The sequence below is a fragment of the Pieris rapae genome, chromosome 6 (assembly GCF_905147795.1).
Source record: "Pieris rapae chromosome 6, ilPieRapa1.1, whole genome shotgun sequence".
Taxonomy (NCBI): Eukaryota; Metazoa; Arthropoda; class Insecta; order Lepidoptera; family Pieridae; genus Pieris; species Pieris rapae.
In genome coordinates this window covers 7984114-8000555 of record NC_059514.1, presented here as the reverse complement: position 1 = coordinate 8000555, position 16442 = coordinate 7984114, and the positions used below count along the sequence as shown (strand labels likewise).

Sequence of the window (16442 nt, the reverse complement as noted above, 5' to 3'; positions counted from 1 at the left end):
CATATTTCTGGCCTAACCGTTCTTTGTCTATAATGAAATCATTTGTTTCTTTTAATAGGCTAGTAATCACACTGCTATGCAAACACGCCGTCTCCTTTATTTGTCTAAGGTATGCCGGTACAATCACGATGTTTTCCTTCACTGTACGAGCGAGTGTTAAATGCGCATAGACAAATCCATCCAATCTAGCCAGCTCTCGAACTTTAGGGATGACAGTCGCACGTTGAAGACACCACGTTGTCGGTTCAATACAAGGACACTCACTCCACTTTGTAGGTTGTGAGTAGTCCCTAGTGTGGGACTAGCGGTGGATAAATTTTGTCATTACCTATTTGTGATTAATGAAGTTTTTATTATTATTATTAGTAAGCTTTTAGTAAGTGTATATGTAATGATAATGTTATTACTGCAGCAACAATAATTATTTCAATAAGACAACAAATAGCTACAATACAATACAGTATAATTATATAATTCAATATACACGTTCAATATCCTTATATGCAGTATACACATGATAATGTAGCAAGTATACAAATATATTATAATACATATAAGAGATGATACAACGCTATTCTTAATGGGCGAATAGATAGCCCCTATTTACTATTGTTAATTTCTTTTAAAATCCCTCCTCCTTATACGACAAGACACACAAAAATGTTCTGTGTGCCTCGTACGAACCCGAATTACCTGCATAATTCGCCAATGTTTCGGGTTTTATCTAAGTATGACGTCCATTATCAGGATGTTGATCTTTTCCACCTCAAAAAGTAATTTAAATCTTCTAACTTCTATAAACTCATTAATATGATAACATTGTATAAAATACGTAAGTGCATAGAAACATACATAACAAGGTAATTGTGACATTGATGGATTACTGTAATAATTTATTTCTACACGTCCTAATGTATTTATTACAATAAAAAATAAATCTAATAAAATAAAACGATTATATTATTACAGTGTGTTACCAAATCCTTAGTGTTATGCATACATATTATATAAAAACGCACTTCAACTAAACTATTTTAAAGTTTCTTAAAACGTAACATCGTAAATATATTTTGACAACCGCAAAATAATACTATAATTAATAGAGTTCATGATTGGCTTAAAATCACAAAGTCTTCGAATTTAGGCGTGTACCATGGCCGCATATTTATAAAATTGTAATAATTAAATATCGCATTACTTAACACTTTTCTACGCGATTATCTGAAATACGCATAAAATATATAAACGAAAAGCAAAAATGTTTTGAAAACATCGGCGTTTGAAAAACAAACTGAATTTCTTATCACCCACCCTACTTTTAATTCATATCTGAACAGGAGATTAGTGTGGTTTGGGTCATGCCATGTCAAAAAAGTCGATAATAAAATATTATACATACAACACGGATTGATGTCTATAGGTACATAGAAATATAACGCTGTTAGTGTTCAATTCGGATGCGAATTTTTTGAGATAAAATGATTTTTTCCGAATCCTTCCAGACATTATAAAGCAGAAGTTGGACCATTTCTATTTTCAAAAACCTCATTGAATTTTTTTTTATAGAACAGAACAGGGCAAACGGGCAGGAGGCTCATCCAATGCCCATATATAACAACTCCAGAAAGCTCGCATTGCCGGCTTTGTAAGAACCAATTTACTTCATGATATAGCGGTAGTGCGCAGCATAAACTCACTCATACTCATCTATAAAATGCCATTATTTTAATGTTCGATTAACGAGCGATTTGAAGACACTGAAATATTTTAAAGAATTGTCAATTGTAAAAAAAATCTATAAATGAACGACTAAATAACTGCACTACAGATTACAATATCTAAATTTCTTTAAGGCGGTTAGCTGTCAAAGAGGTTTCAGTCCCGTTCCATATTTATTAGGCTTATAAAATAGTTTATAGCGATTGTCTGCAATATTATATTGTTTTGGGTGGATTCATATTTAATACCCTTAAGGATAAAGAATTTATCCATACTTGTATTTGTCGGTGTTTCAATAAGTGAACCTTTATGCTTATCTATTTCTAAGTACTGCTATAAAATTAATTGGTAGAAATCTCGCGAAGGTTTTGCAAGTGAGAAAGAATACTAAGGATAATTGCAGCCTTTTGTGAGTGCCACAAAAGAATATGTATTGAGAGGTTTATCAGAAGTTAGGACGAAACTTTCTAATTACTATCAGTGTTATCTTCCTTAATCTACAATTACAATGCTTGTGAATTCTTCGTTTTTTTACAATACTTGTTTGAATAGAAGATTTTAATATGCACTGCCACTACAATCAATAGTTTACATTTTGTTGAAAAGTTTGAACGCAAACCAAAATCAAGGTTCTGATAGAACATTTGGGGAACATCAATATTTTGAAAATAAATAATTACACACTATGGAAGCGCAATCAATTGAAAAATATTTTTTTATTGAAAAAAATATTTATTGCAAAGTCCGATTACAAAACAAATATTAAGACGCCTATAGCTATTTTCTAAATTTTTATTTTTATTTCAATAAAATCTACATATATTATTATCAAATCCTACATCTGTACTGCTCTTCTTAGACGCCAAATTTTAAAGTTAAACCAATACAACACCATAAAAAACAGCTAACGCAATGACGGAAATGGTGGAGAGGAAATGAAAAATTCATTTCCTATTCACCTTTATTGTGACTAAAGTATTTTGATATCCACTGGTGAATGTTACACCCGGTAGTTGTCTCGAGGTGATCAGTTAAGTGCCCTTTTAAATCGTAACGAACCGGGAAGATACTATCGGGATATAGAACTGGTTTTTTTAGAATGGCATTATCGATAAATGAACGTCATTTTCGTATTACAGATAGTTAAGTAATTTAACATAAACAAATTGACTTTCAATTCCTTTCAACACCCAGGTATCGGCACCTATACAAATGTGCCGATACCTATTTCCCGAAAACTAATGGACGAATTTTGATAATAATAATAATCGTCTTTATTGCTGTAAATTATTTAACCTAGTACATAAAAATGTGAAGTATAAATATAAACGACTACAACGGTTAAAACATTATACCGCTTTTATTAAACAAAATCAAAGGTCCCGGCTGAATTCTATTGTATTTGATCCTTCATCACAACGTCATCGGCTGTTCCGACTATCGGTTTTTACGACCAAACCTGAGTCCCTTCGATGTCGTTATAGCAGAATTTTACTGTAACCATAAATTATAAACACTAATAAGTAGTCGGCAAGCCGGTTAATTTGTATTATACAGCTTGTCCTTGGTCATAGGCCTCCTTTATTCCACTCTTCTCGGTGTCTAGCTTTGGGTAGATTTTAATCATACGTTATTTAAATCAAAATTATCACGAAATGGCTTAGATTTCGTATTCGGAATTCAAATATTATCCAATTCCAACAATATCACCTAAATAATTTATTATAATGAGTCTCTCAATGGAATGCAGATCATATTACATTTTTGTCTACTTTTTTAGGTATTAAGTTTAAAGATAGCAATAGTGATATATTAATGATGTCCACAACGTCTGTATAGGATACGACGTAACAAAGTCGCGTTTATGTCTATGCTCCTTTTTCATTGAATTATTACTCTAAATAAGGTTAAACACACCTCGTGTGATAACATCATCATCATCATTAAAATAAAATTCACCTATCAAGCATTCGTCTTAAAGTTTAAATTAAGTCTACATGGACTGTCATTTTACTTTATGTTTGTCCCACTTTTGTAATAACTTAATTTAGACATAAAACATAATATGGCAAGCAAGTACAATCGGCTGAAGGAAGCGTCCTTCAATGACGAATAATCTAGATATTAAGAGAGCCGCCCAGTACCGATGAGGTTTTCTACGCGATGCTCTATGCCCCACTTGGGGCGCATAAGACTTTAAGTAGTAGTCAAGCAAGTGAAATACAAAATAATAATTAAAACATCCGACATTGTGGGTGATTTAAACAAAACTATCTGTGCGTGTAAAACGACGAAGTAAAAATGTGATTGCACGACAGTTATTTCGTTACGTATTTGGAGCAGTAAATATAGTTTATCGTGTTACAAACTGTGCTGCAATTTCGCGTTCATGATAAGAGGCGTCCATACTGTGTGGACATAGATACCTTATTTACAACATATTCAAATGTTTAAACTTACCACGAACCATCGATTCTGATCTTACCTTGACCACGGCCCAAGCAGACATAAAAATGTACGCCTTTATAGCCAATTATCTTGAATTTATTCTTACAATGGTTTTGCATGTTATTACTTACGATGTCACTTTTGAAAGAAGTATTGAATTACTTTCAATATAAATTTTAATAAATTTTCTATTTCATATGTCTAATAATACAGCTCACTTTTGGAAGAATTTCTTAACTTTGCATATTTGTAATTAGTAAAAAGATGCGTTTAGGCGTAACAAGTGTCTTTTTACAATCTGATTAATTTATTATTTAAAAAACATTATCAAAGGACGCAATATAGAAATCGCTCTGCCCTGAAATAGGACATAACAATTTTACACTTTCGTCCTACACCATCCTTCGAGTTTATGAAGATTAAATGATGTAAAATATTTTAATTATGAGGTTTTAATATCTTTTCGATTATGAACGAATGCGGCCCGCATGTTAAACACTGTGAACATGCCTCTTGCTTAACAGTTGCCTAGTAACATCTATTACGTGTTTTATGACATATTGGTGACGAAAATAAACATTATATATTATTTTAACGATGAGTTAAATATTATTATTTATCTTTATTATGTAAAATATTAACTATATGCAAGTAATGTAATGAGTTGCAATAAGTTAATATTTGTTTAATTTATATCAAACTTCTACAGCATGAACTATTTTAATGGTATTTTATTGGTCGCCTTAGGGAAAAACTATATTTATTATTAGGTAAAAGAAAATTATTTTTACGTATATAATCCTAGGGATTGCATCTGAGTGTCAGAAGATTTTCAATTTGAAATCCACTTTTATATTAACAACGATTGTGCTTCCCACAATCGTTGTATGACCTAATTTTAAAAACAATGATAATTTTCAATAAATGTGGGATTAGCAATCAAATATAAATTATATTGTAACGCCCACATATTGTGTCAAGGCCATTCTAAAATTATTTAATATTATAATCTATGATAAATATAGATAATATATCAATATACGTATATCGAATATACGTATATTGATATTATTTAATTTATATAATTCGACATGTTATGCCAGCTAGTCGGTAGTTACTAAAGGAAATAATAAGAATAATTATATACAAATCGTTTTGTTTATTAGTTCCACATAGTATTGTCTTTTATTAACATAACTTATACACATTTAAAGAAAACACTTTTTTAACGGATTGAAGCTATATAATATATATTTTTTTTTATTAGTTCCATTAAAAATTTTGTCTGCCTTTTGTTTTCGGCAGTAAATCATTGTAAACAACTGTAAAAATGCATTCTAGTTACTTAGTTCAATCTGTAAGGTTTATTGCTTCGTAATAAAATGATTGTACTTCTGCGTATTCATTAAATCTATGGTCCGAGTTTCAACGAATTCTAAGCAAACCAATCAAAGTTTCACCGAGGCTTAGTAAAGCAATCGTGTGTTCTTTGAAGACCTATAAAATCTACCTCAATGAGACATGGGCTAGACCAGTATTTTTGCAACCCATGCCCTACAGGGGGACATTCGATTGTTAAGGCAATTCGAAAATTTGTTAAATTATGTGGAATTTAAATTTCAGTTTTAGTTGTATGTTTTGAAATTTGACTTACTGTGTATCTTTAACAATTTCCTGGTAATTTTTATCTATAACCTATAATTTATGTTTCTTAACTGAACAATTTAACTTTATACAATTAAACATTATGTATGTTTAATAGTAAAAATGGCATAAGATTTTTCGAAATGATAAAGATGGCACAATAAAGGTTAGAGAACATTGGGCTAGCCGAACTTCATAATTCAAAAATCATTTTTTCCTTTAGGTACAGTTAAAGTCAAACAGAAATACATATTAAATGCTTCTAGTTTTAAATTTACTGCTCTCAAATAAAGGTCTTAGAACGGACGAGAAGAACTAGCAATAAACTTTCTGTCACTCTTTTAATTCGCCAAGTTTTTTGTTTTACAGAAGATTTCTAAGGAGCTGCAACCATTACACCACATACACAGATTTGTCGTCTATCAGAAGTAGGTATGGTGAAATAGGAGGCTGTACTTCACATTCTCGTGGAACTTCTTGGAACTCCCTTTAGTTATACCGAAACTGATACCGAGATTTTTGTATGCAATGTCACTATCCCTCAGTAGATATCCGCGCTGATGTCGCAACTTTATTCGTAATCGATCGAGGCTACAAAAACTTAACATTCAAGTCAACATCGCAATCGCTGTCGCTATTGGGAGTTACAGAGTTTTGGCGGAGCTTCTTCTAGGTGTGGACCTTTCTTTTACAGGGCTAGTCGTTGAGAGGGCGATGGTGACCCGGCGGCAACTCGGCACGGCAGTACGTTAACCATTGAACTTAGTTTTCAACCCCAAAATTAAATGGTTATCACTTTGATATGGGTGTGGATTACATTTGAGTGTCACCATTAAGGCTATTAACTGTTCGAAACACTGTTTAGTGTTTATGTTTTTCCATAAACTAAAATTATAAGTCACATATAGACATTTTTAAAATTTAAATTTGGTTTATTAACATTGGAGATTAAACCAACATTAGAAAGATTTTTGACTGCATAATCTAACCGATTTTAATAAAGATTTACATCATTAACTACTCGTTTTCAGTTGACACGTTTTTGAAGTCAGATTAATTATTCCAAATTACTTTATACACATATTTATATGTATTATCCTTTCAACTCTCAAAGCAGCTAAAACCTTGGTGTAAGTTAAGCAACAGCTTTGTAGTAAATAAGGTAAAAAGGAACGGAAGCGTGGTTGGTGATAATTACATTACCTACCTGTAAATGTGAAATTAAATAGTGTCAAGCAAAGTGGTGACACGAGTTTTTACATCCGAACAGGCCCTACGTTATTTATTTAGTCTGTGGTAAAGGGTACCGGGTAAAAAAGTGATTTTAAATTAGACGCTATAAATCGAAAGGCGAATTAATTGACTTGAGATCAAGCGATGTCAATGTTTCGGCTTACAAGTCAAATAGCAATTAATGTTCAAGGACTTTCCTATTCCATATTATATCAATTATTCATAGGCTGTACAAATGTTACTGATATAGGAATACGGAAATTTGAGACATTTTGATAGGGATGGTTGGTAAAACTGTACTTGTAAAAGCAGTGTAACCCAACCCTTATTGTCCCCATCTTAGTATTTCAAAAATTCTTCTCTACATTCATAGGTACATAATTTTTAGAAAATTAAATAAAATAAAATTAAATTAAATAGAATTTTAAAGAAATTACTGGGAACAATTTTAACAAAGACAATTTTAAATTAAAAAATCAAATAATTTTATTGAATTTCGAATACGTACATAATGTTATTGTTAAACGTACTTCAGATTACAATAAGGTTTGATTATTTCTAAAATTTGATCAACCTACGACCGCGTTGGTCGTAGGTTGATCACATTCATGCCGCCTGCGGAAACTGAATAATCGTACTATAACATTCAATTATGTATTAATTTATGTATTGAAGTTTACCCCATCATACAATATTTACAGTATATGTTACAAGCTAAAAAATATATGACAATTTTGGTAAATATGAATGTTACAAAAAATACAACTAAACAATGCTTTCTTTAAAATTGATTTGCTACATTGTATTGAATGATTTCTCGTTTTACTATTGTTCGTTTAACCAAAAACCTGTTTTATTATGTAGGTTGTTTTAAAACTGATATAATAATCAGTTGACTTCTTAAATATCTAGAAAGAAATGAAACAGTACAGTTTTCTTTTGACAAAATATAGAAAGAGCATCGCGCGCCCTTACAGCTAATAAGCATTATCTTTCAAGCGATACAATTACAATCAAATACGTAAGCAAATTTCTTATATTTCAACTCGTATTTCAATATAGTTCTCACAGCATTTACATTATGTAATTAACTGTGTGAACATTACAATGCAAAAACAGATACCATGTGACGGACACTAGGGATATTTGAGAACTACAGTTCATAGATAATATTTTAATAACGATTTCATTGCTGGTATATACCGGCCTAATAAAGGGTATTAGGTAAGCCAAATGACCGCGATAAATCGAAAGACCGTTGGGGCACAGATGAACATCAAACTTTTGACCTAAGGGATGAGACTCGTACCTACACTGAAGCCAATGGGCCAACATTGCTCACATATAAACCCTATATGGGTCTTGACCACAGATTGCATCCATCCAAACATTTTTATTTCATAAACAAGTAGATGATCAATCTTCTGTTTGACATATCGTTCTTTGGGTTTGACCCATGCCGGTTTCTTCACAAAGTGTTCCAAGTGTTCAATCCATTGATACACAATTAAAGATCGAACTTACGCTTTTATGGATGAGAGACGCACATTACATCACTGGAAAAAATGAAAAATGGACGTAAAGCTTGACAGTGTGGATCCAAGGAAAAATAGAAAAGGGGAAAACTTATTGATAGGCATAGATCTCTTCTTTAGAATATGTAGGCCAGGGTGGAGAATCACTTTACGAGGGGGTATGGCTTCACCATACCCCCTCGTAAGCAATGTGAGGAAACAGAGATTCCTTAGACCCAAAAGGTCCACGGCGAGTCAGGCATAAAAGGTTGATCTCCTACTTGCTTAGAATAAAAAAAATGCACAAGCTCTTTTATATTAATACCCATTACACTATGAGTCTACAAGTATATAGAAGCCGTATTCGTGTTAGAATTTTTCGAAGAAAAATGTCTCAGGTCCGTTACTTATCCATAAATAACAAAATTCTAATCCTTTGTGAATAGCTTTTCTTACAACGAAAACTAAAAATATAATGTATTTCGTTTGAAATTAGATTAGTCATGTTTTCTTAAACTAGCGCGCTATGTTCGCTAATTTACCTAAATTCGTACCTTTTTAAATCTATTAGTTTATGTTTACAACATTATTTTTTTTTCAAACTATTTGGATATCTTGCAAAGTAATTCCGAATAAAAACTATTAAATTCATTAATAAGTTAATTGACACTCCACTCCACTTTAATTGACAATTATACTGCATCTTTGTCGACATCGCCTGTCGTTAAGCAAATGTACTCTAATGTTATATCAAAATCGAATAGATTATTCTGCCTATTCTGATGTCAGTTCAAATCAAGGACAATTTTCTTCTTAGCAAACGAATTATATGAACCACGGTGTTTGGAAGCCCTTCTAATTCCCGTAAGCTTGGTGCAAGATAAACAGACAAACGGGTTTGCCAACGAATATACTATAAAAAGTTGTTCAAGGGACGCTCTGCGGTGGTGGTAACATATATTTAGCGGAAGCGATGAGCGAGCGAACGCCAATACCTATTGGGTTTTAAAATTCGATTGTTTCAAATAACATTAACATAATACGAGCACAACTACTGGAAAACACTGTATCTTTAAACTAAACATTTCTTTTCGCAGACTTATCTTAATATAATCATTGTATATTTATAGCCATTAAACATTAATTATCTGTACCAATTTTGATGTGCAAGGAAAATATGTTTTTTTTAATATGTGTTCAGTATAACATAACATTAAAATGCAGATTCTGTTGGAGTAGCGAAGTAAATTTATTTATATTTAACCTGCACAAAAGTCATATATAACCTTCATATTCAATTGGAAGAGTTTTTGGTTCTTCTAAAAAACGCTTCTCCTGTGCAATGTCCACAGCTTCATTAACAAGAGAGCGTTATAGCCTAGCTACTTTTGTGGAACCAGCTCTAAAATTACAACTTTTTGCGTTTGCTCACCGTTCCGACCGGCCACTTATTTTTTAGCACTTCCTCGCCAAAATTAATAAATACATAGACCAGTTTAACTTGTTGGTCTGATATTTTTGTGTTTTAAAATTACGTTGCGAGCCTTTTCTTAGATTAACAAAACTATTAGTAAAATTTAAAACGACTTTTAAAAATTATAGCGTTTTGATTACAACCGTTATTCTTGCTTGCATGAAAGAAGCGGGTTTTATGCTGAATTTAGCTAAAAATAAGTATTAAATATCTATGCTGTAAACACAATACTTAAAATTAAATTAAATAGCGCTGGATTTTACTCATCATTCTCCAGAGTAATAATGAAGTCAGAGCTGAATTATTCTCCAGTCTATCTACTATGTATATTATACAATTCAAGGGATACCTGACGTTCTACTTCAGAACTTTGTACAAAACCCTAGTGAAAAATTCGAAACATAAGACTATAACTAGTTTCGTTAAACAATTTAGGATTATCATTACAAATGAAAATCTTGACAAAAATATTCATCCGCGATAGACATAGTCAGCAAACAAACATACTATGAACAAAACTGATAATAATTTAAATATAAGTATATTACTAAATAGTTAATAAGCATTTTAATTTATTTCACAACAACCGGTCATTATGCGTTCTTTAAAAAAGGACAGTGATGGAAAGGAGTTTTTATTTTTGTTGGCCCAGAACCGGCAATATAACAAAGTAATGCCAAGAACCTACTCTCAAAGACCAAATTGCGCTTTCAAGCGCTCAATGCGCTTTTAGATGATTAAAATAAAGCAAATTGAGCATACTGTCATGAAAAGTATAATATGAGTTAAGTGTTTTGTACAATATATTTTTATTTTGTGCTTTTTATCACACAATAAAAATTAGCTAGAATCAACTTGAATTCAGACAAGTACATACCTACATAGCAATAATATATAAATAGCAAATCAATAATAATAACGATTATTTTAACAAGTAGATTTTCTGATACTAAAGTTTGCTTTAAAGCATTTGTTAATTCTATACATAATAACACGCGCCTTTATAATTTAACATATTATTAAACTAGCGACAACAGCGCTCAATTGGCAACAATGCAATAACAAAACAGATTCCCGAGTATCGACGATTGCAACCGAGAGTATCCGAAGCTTATTCCAAAACGTGATCGTGCTGTTTGATTTGAAAACAAAATCCACCCGCTCGTTGCCGGCTCGCTCGAGTCACGGGTGTTTAACCGAATTGCAGGCTCTGTGGCTCAGTGCGCGAGCAAGCGTGATACGGAATGAACGTGTGGTGCATTTTGCGCGGACGTTAACACGGCGATATATTTTTTATTTGCGTTTTATACAGACCAGAATTTAAGCCGTTTTGGAGTATAAATTGGGACATATAAAAGTTTTTTATGTCCAATACTTACTTTCAAATAGTTCGCGCAGAGTTTTGACCAAAATTGTGAACTTCCGTATAGACGCGAAAAACAAGTGAAGAAGACGTTATTTCGAAATAGAAGAACTGTTTTGTACATTTTCGCAACTTTTGCGAAATTGTGTTCAAAAATACTGGCTTGTTTGTGGTGGGTGACATAAAAAAACTGCCCTAAGCCATCTAGATCAGGTTCAATCTGTGGTCAACGAACAAAAAACAAAAAGGCAACGATTCACTAACATTGCAACTTCATTCGACAAAATTCTTGTTTAGTTCATTCGTATCGTGACTTTTAGACGTTTTTCATAAATTACAGTGATTCGTATAAAATTTCGTGCCGTGGTGGATCAGTTGGCGAATATAGTATCGCGTCACAAGAACTAAATCCTGGATATCAACTAGTGCCTTCTTGGTTTCTACATCATGTCTACTGCCATAATGCATCAGTCTGCGCTGTACGATTTTGGTGATCTGTTCTTGAAGGTAAGATCCATTTGTCTTATTTTATAGTTGCCAATTAAAAGCTTAACCACATTTACTATTCATACAGAACGTATTGTCCACTTACCTATTTCTATTCTAAATCTTAAGGCTTGACTTAAAACTTAGAACTTTTTTATGTTACATTTCGCCCACGTGTTCCGTCTAGTTCTATAATCTTTTAATATTGATTAAGGAATAAGGACTGACTACCTAATTTATTTGTTTCCTAGGTTCAATATATAATATTAACTCTGATAATGTTGACGTTTTTAGATAAAAAGAATCAAGGATCTTTTTTACATTAGTGAATGTAAATTATATATTATAGTAAATAACAATAACTATACAGTTATAGTAAATCATAGATTTCTTGAATGCCATATAAAAACATCCAATTTTATTGCTTCAAATTTGACTAGGCCCTCGGCAAACTGTACTAGGTAGTACGCAATCAAAGTTTTCTTTACATGGTAAGTTGTCTTTCCCATGTTGCCATAAACCGCCCAAGTTAGTTCCTGCTGCCGTAATTATAGTTTACGGAAAACCTTTCAAACCAGTAATAAGTGCTTAGTTGACACATAGCTATATATGCATAGAAATTAAATAACAATAGAAATTACAGATAATACAAAAAGATTATAGTTTTATAGCGATTCTTGACATATGTACCGAAATACTACTTTATACTTTTGAGGATAGTTTACCGTATTTGTCTTATAATATTATAAAATATTTCTTACAATGAACAAACCTTAAAATTGTTTAGCAGCTTAAACGGTCACATGTAAAGTAGAATCGTTACCTCTAAAAAGTAAAAGTATATCTAACTGATTAAGAAATACTGCGGTTTAAGTTCTACCATAGGATACACTTGATATTTTTATAAAATTTAGTTTATTTTGTAGGTAGGGACGGAATTTTTTCGAAGCCAAATCTTAATATTTTTCGAACTTTTAGGCGTAAATTTATGTGACCATGAAATATTTAAATTATAAAACCCTTACACGTTTAATCTGCCTCAAACTTAGTTGTAAATTAAGCTTCTAAAACTATGAAAATAGTATAACTATATAGGGTGTAAATCTTTATTTTAGCAGAGTATGTAATATTTTTAACAAATAAACTATTACAATTTTGTGAATTTATAATGGATTCACTTTATTTATTCCAAATATTTTAGTATATAACCATTATGTACTTGATAACACAATTATTATTCGTAGGATCTTATAACTTGACAAATCCTTTCAAATCTCAGCAGGGGTGAAGAGCAGACAGCTAAGTGGTGTGACTGGTGTTTTATCTTCGCCCTTATGAGAAAATAAATCCTAAGCCATTGCAATAGAGCCTATAATAGAATAGTAGCTGCCCTTCGACTGTATCTTTAGGGGCAATGCAAAACCGGTTCTATTAACTAATTCATACGGTTATATTTTCTTCGAAACGCATTTACGCTACCTGCTCAGTTTTTGTGGTTTCTTTATATTGCGTACACTTGTTGCTTAGGGTTGCCCTATTTTATATTCAACGGAGCATATAGAGGGTAACAAAGACTGAGAAATATATAAAAAAAATCAACCTACATTTTAGGTTTAAATACGTTGAGGATAGACAAGTGCTTCAAATGGAGAAGCGGTTATTTAATTATGTTTTAATTAAATTATTAATATTGGTCGTTATCAATTTTACAGCAGAGACAAGTTTTAGCGATGTCATCATGTACAGGTACCTTAGTAGTACTACAAGTCATTTAATTTAATATGAAAATAGCTTAATATGAAATGTAAATCATCGTACAGTGTGTTATGTCCCGGTTTATTTCGAAAATACCACTTCTATTAGATATTTTATAATATAAATTTCATCATTCAAAGGTCTGTTGTTTTACAGGTTTTTGAACTGAAAGCAAATCTAATAACGAAGTCTTGACGTCCACTTAATTAATGCTTAATATATTTCTTTAATGACACAAACTGGTTTGATAACGATTGGTTATTGTTACCAGCGGAGAAATATACGTGAGTCGTCATTAACTTTGTCATAAATAACAATAGGCGACCAATTATTTGCTTCACCTACTAATTTTAATAAAATATAAATATTCGAAGGACTCTCGTGTATATGCTAAAACAAAGCTTATAATTTATTTTTATATTTATGGTTATATTCCATTTTTGAAATAGCACTGCTGCGTGAAAAGCAATCTATACAAAAACTTCACGTAGTAGTAGGAGTGCTTTGATTGCGATGGGAATTTTGAAAGGTGCGTCTTTTTTTGTGAATTTTGGCCGTTTAACCGTTCTACACCTACAACCGTCTACCTGCTATTTACAATGCACGCCATTTACAACTTGCCTGACGAGATAAAAAGGCTTTTGTGCGCAGATAGAGCTTTGTTCGATTTTTCTACAAGAGGGGACGATAAACAATCAAACCAGCTCAAGTAGATTCCTTTAAGCTCAATTTCTAAAGGTAAAATTTGCTCGAAAGAAAATAGAACTTGCCACAGTAAAATATTATTATACAAACTTGGTTTTGTTTGGTTGTATTAGTCCCGCGGCCGGGTTTGCTAGAAGGAAGTTTGATCATGGAATAATTGATTTTAATAAATCGCATCTCCGCCATTATTTCCCAAATTAAAAACTTATTAAATACCTAAGACAAAGACCAAACAAAGACGGGAGCAGCAGGTATGTTTTTGCGGATTACGGGATTACATGGGAATTGTATTGTTAAATAATCTGGGAAGAACGTAATTATCTACTTTTCGCTAAAAAGTTTACAAAGCAAAATTATGTCTGGTATCAATTTAGAATATAATTTTACAGCTGAGTTTGCCAATTGCTGGTCAGTATCAGGGGTATCGGAGCGTGTTATCGCTACAACTATGCGCGTTTGCTAACAATAGTATTTCTAGCTACGTTCAGTATTTTCAAATAATGCTATGAAAACTAACCCTATTTAGCTTTAATTAAATTTTGACTCGTATGAACGTGTTTATAAATTTACAGTGACACCATATTCATACAAGGACAAATATAAGCACTTTGACGCTTATAAGAGGTTTTTGAATAAGAAGAGTTTATTTTGTCGAATTAAAGGATACAATAAAAAACCACAATACACTGGTTTAGTCTTCATTGTATCGGCTTAAAGTATTTATTTCACAAAGATAACTAGATTTTTCCCGTGACACATGCTCACAGTTCAGAGTCCTCGCAAATATTTACATGTTGGTAATCTTCAAGTAAACTTTCCAGTTTTCGCAATATTAAGTTTCTCAAACGGCCGGTTCTGGTCTCAAGTCATTTCCCAAGATTGCAGAAACCTTCGAGTACAGCGCAAACAATTGTGGGAGCTGGTATCATAGTCGTACACATATCGAATTATTTCCTTGTATGCTGCGTTGGCGAAATGTTATTCTGTACTGGCGCCATTCGCAGACACATCAAAACATCTTTAAGGTCCAAAATTGCGTCGATATCATGAAAAGATTTATTTGCTCCATCTCTGTTTAAATAACAATTTAGCTGTTTTCGCTCTTTAAAAATTTAGTTTTTCCTGTATCGTTTTCATTTCATATTAAACGACAAAATGGAAGGTTGACATTTATGTTTTCGCAACGCTTATGAAGAAGACTTTAACATTAAGTCGCTTGTAAAGTGGCTTGAAAAATACATGATTTAATGGACGTTTAACCATCAAGTATTTGCAGCAGATTAGCTCTCGTTTATCAATGCCTGCTTTATTAAGAATTATTAAAATGCTTTTACATTTCATGCATAGTGATCCATTCAGCTTTAGTAATTGCATTAAGTGTTGCGTTCACTCAAGCAAATATATTACGAAATGAGCCTACCGTAGTGGAAACTACTAGTCTAATGCAACCGGTCCGTGTTACCAGATTAATGCCTTAACGATTTCCAATTTGTAAAAAATGTATTAAATTTCGTTATATCGCGCTCAGGATTTAGCCACAAGTTATCTGTCAGAACTTCCACCGCAATTCAATTGTTATCTTACCAAAATTGTTCGACGGAAATATTCTAATCGCATGGCGTATTTAGTAGGTCAACATGGCAAGATTCTTTACAAAATGTTATCGATATTCGTCGATAAGTCAGTCCTTTGTTACCAAGAGGTATTAATATTATAAGCGTCATTTACCAAGGTATCTTTCCTAAGAATATTGATTTAAAATGCGGTTCGCCTTGAACGGACATCGTTCACACTGAAGATTCATTCCACAGTTTCGACAGCCGGGGACACAAATTAAGGCAAATACGACCCTGATGGCTATGCTGCAATCTTGACACCCACGTGTAAGGTGAACATTTAGTTCATTATTTTTTGTCGTTACAAAAGCATTGATTTCATAAACTCAATATTATTAAGAAAACATGTATAACCAGAGAGCATTCCAACCAGTTCTAAGTGAATGTCATCAATAGTCGCTAATTGTTTTAGCAAATGCGAGAGTTCATTGCCGCGATGACGAAGATCGCCTACGCTTGAAAAGACAAAATAGATGCTATGTTCA

At 32.3% G+C, this 16442-nt stretch overlaps 1 protein-coding gene across 1 annotated transcript in view; it reads left to right on the top strand.

Moving 5' to 3' along the window:
- The first annotated feature begins 11196 nt into the window (after positions 1-11196).
- The window catches only part of LOC110996930 (protein TIS11), a 32492-nt gene continuing 27246 nt past the window's right edge, over positions 11197-16442 (top strand). Inside the window, exon 1 of the mRNA XM_022264834.2 lies at positions 11197-11902. Within this exon, the coding sequence (XP_022120526.2) occupies positions 11843-11902 (60 nt within the window). The 5' untranslated portion in view covers positions 11197-11842. The remainder of the gene's footprint in view (positions 11903-16442) is intronic.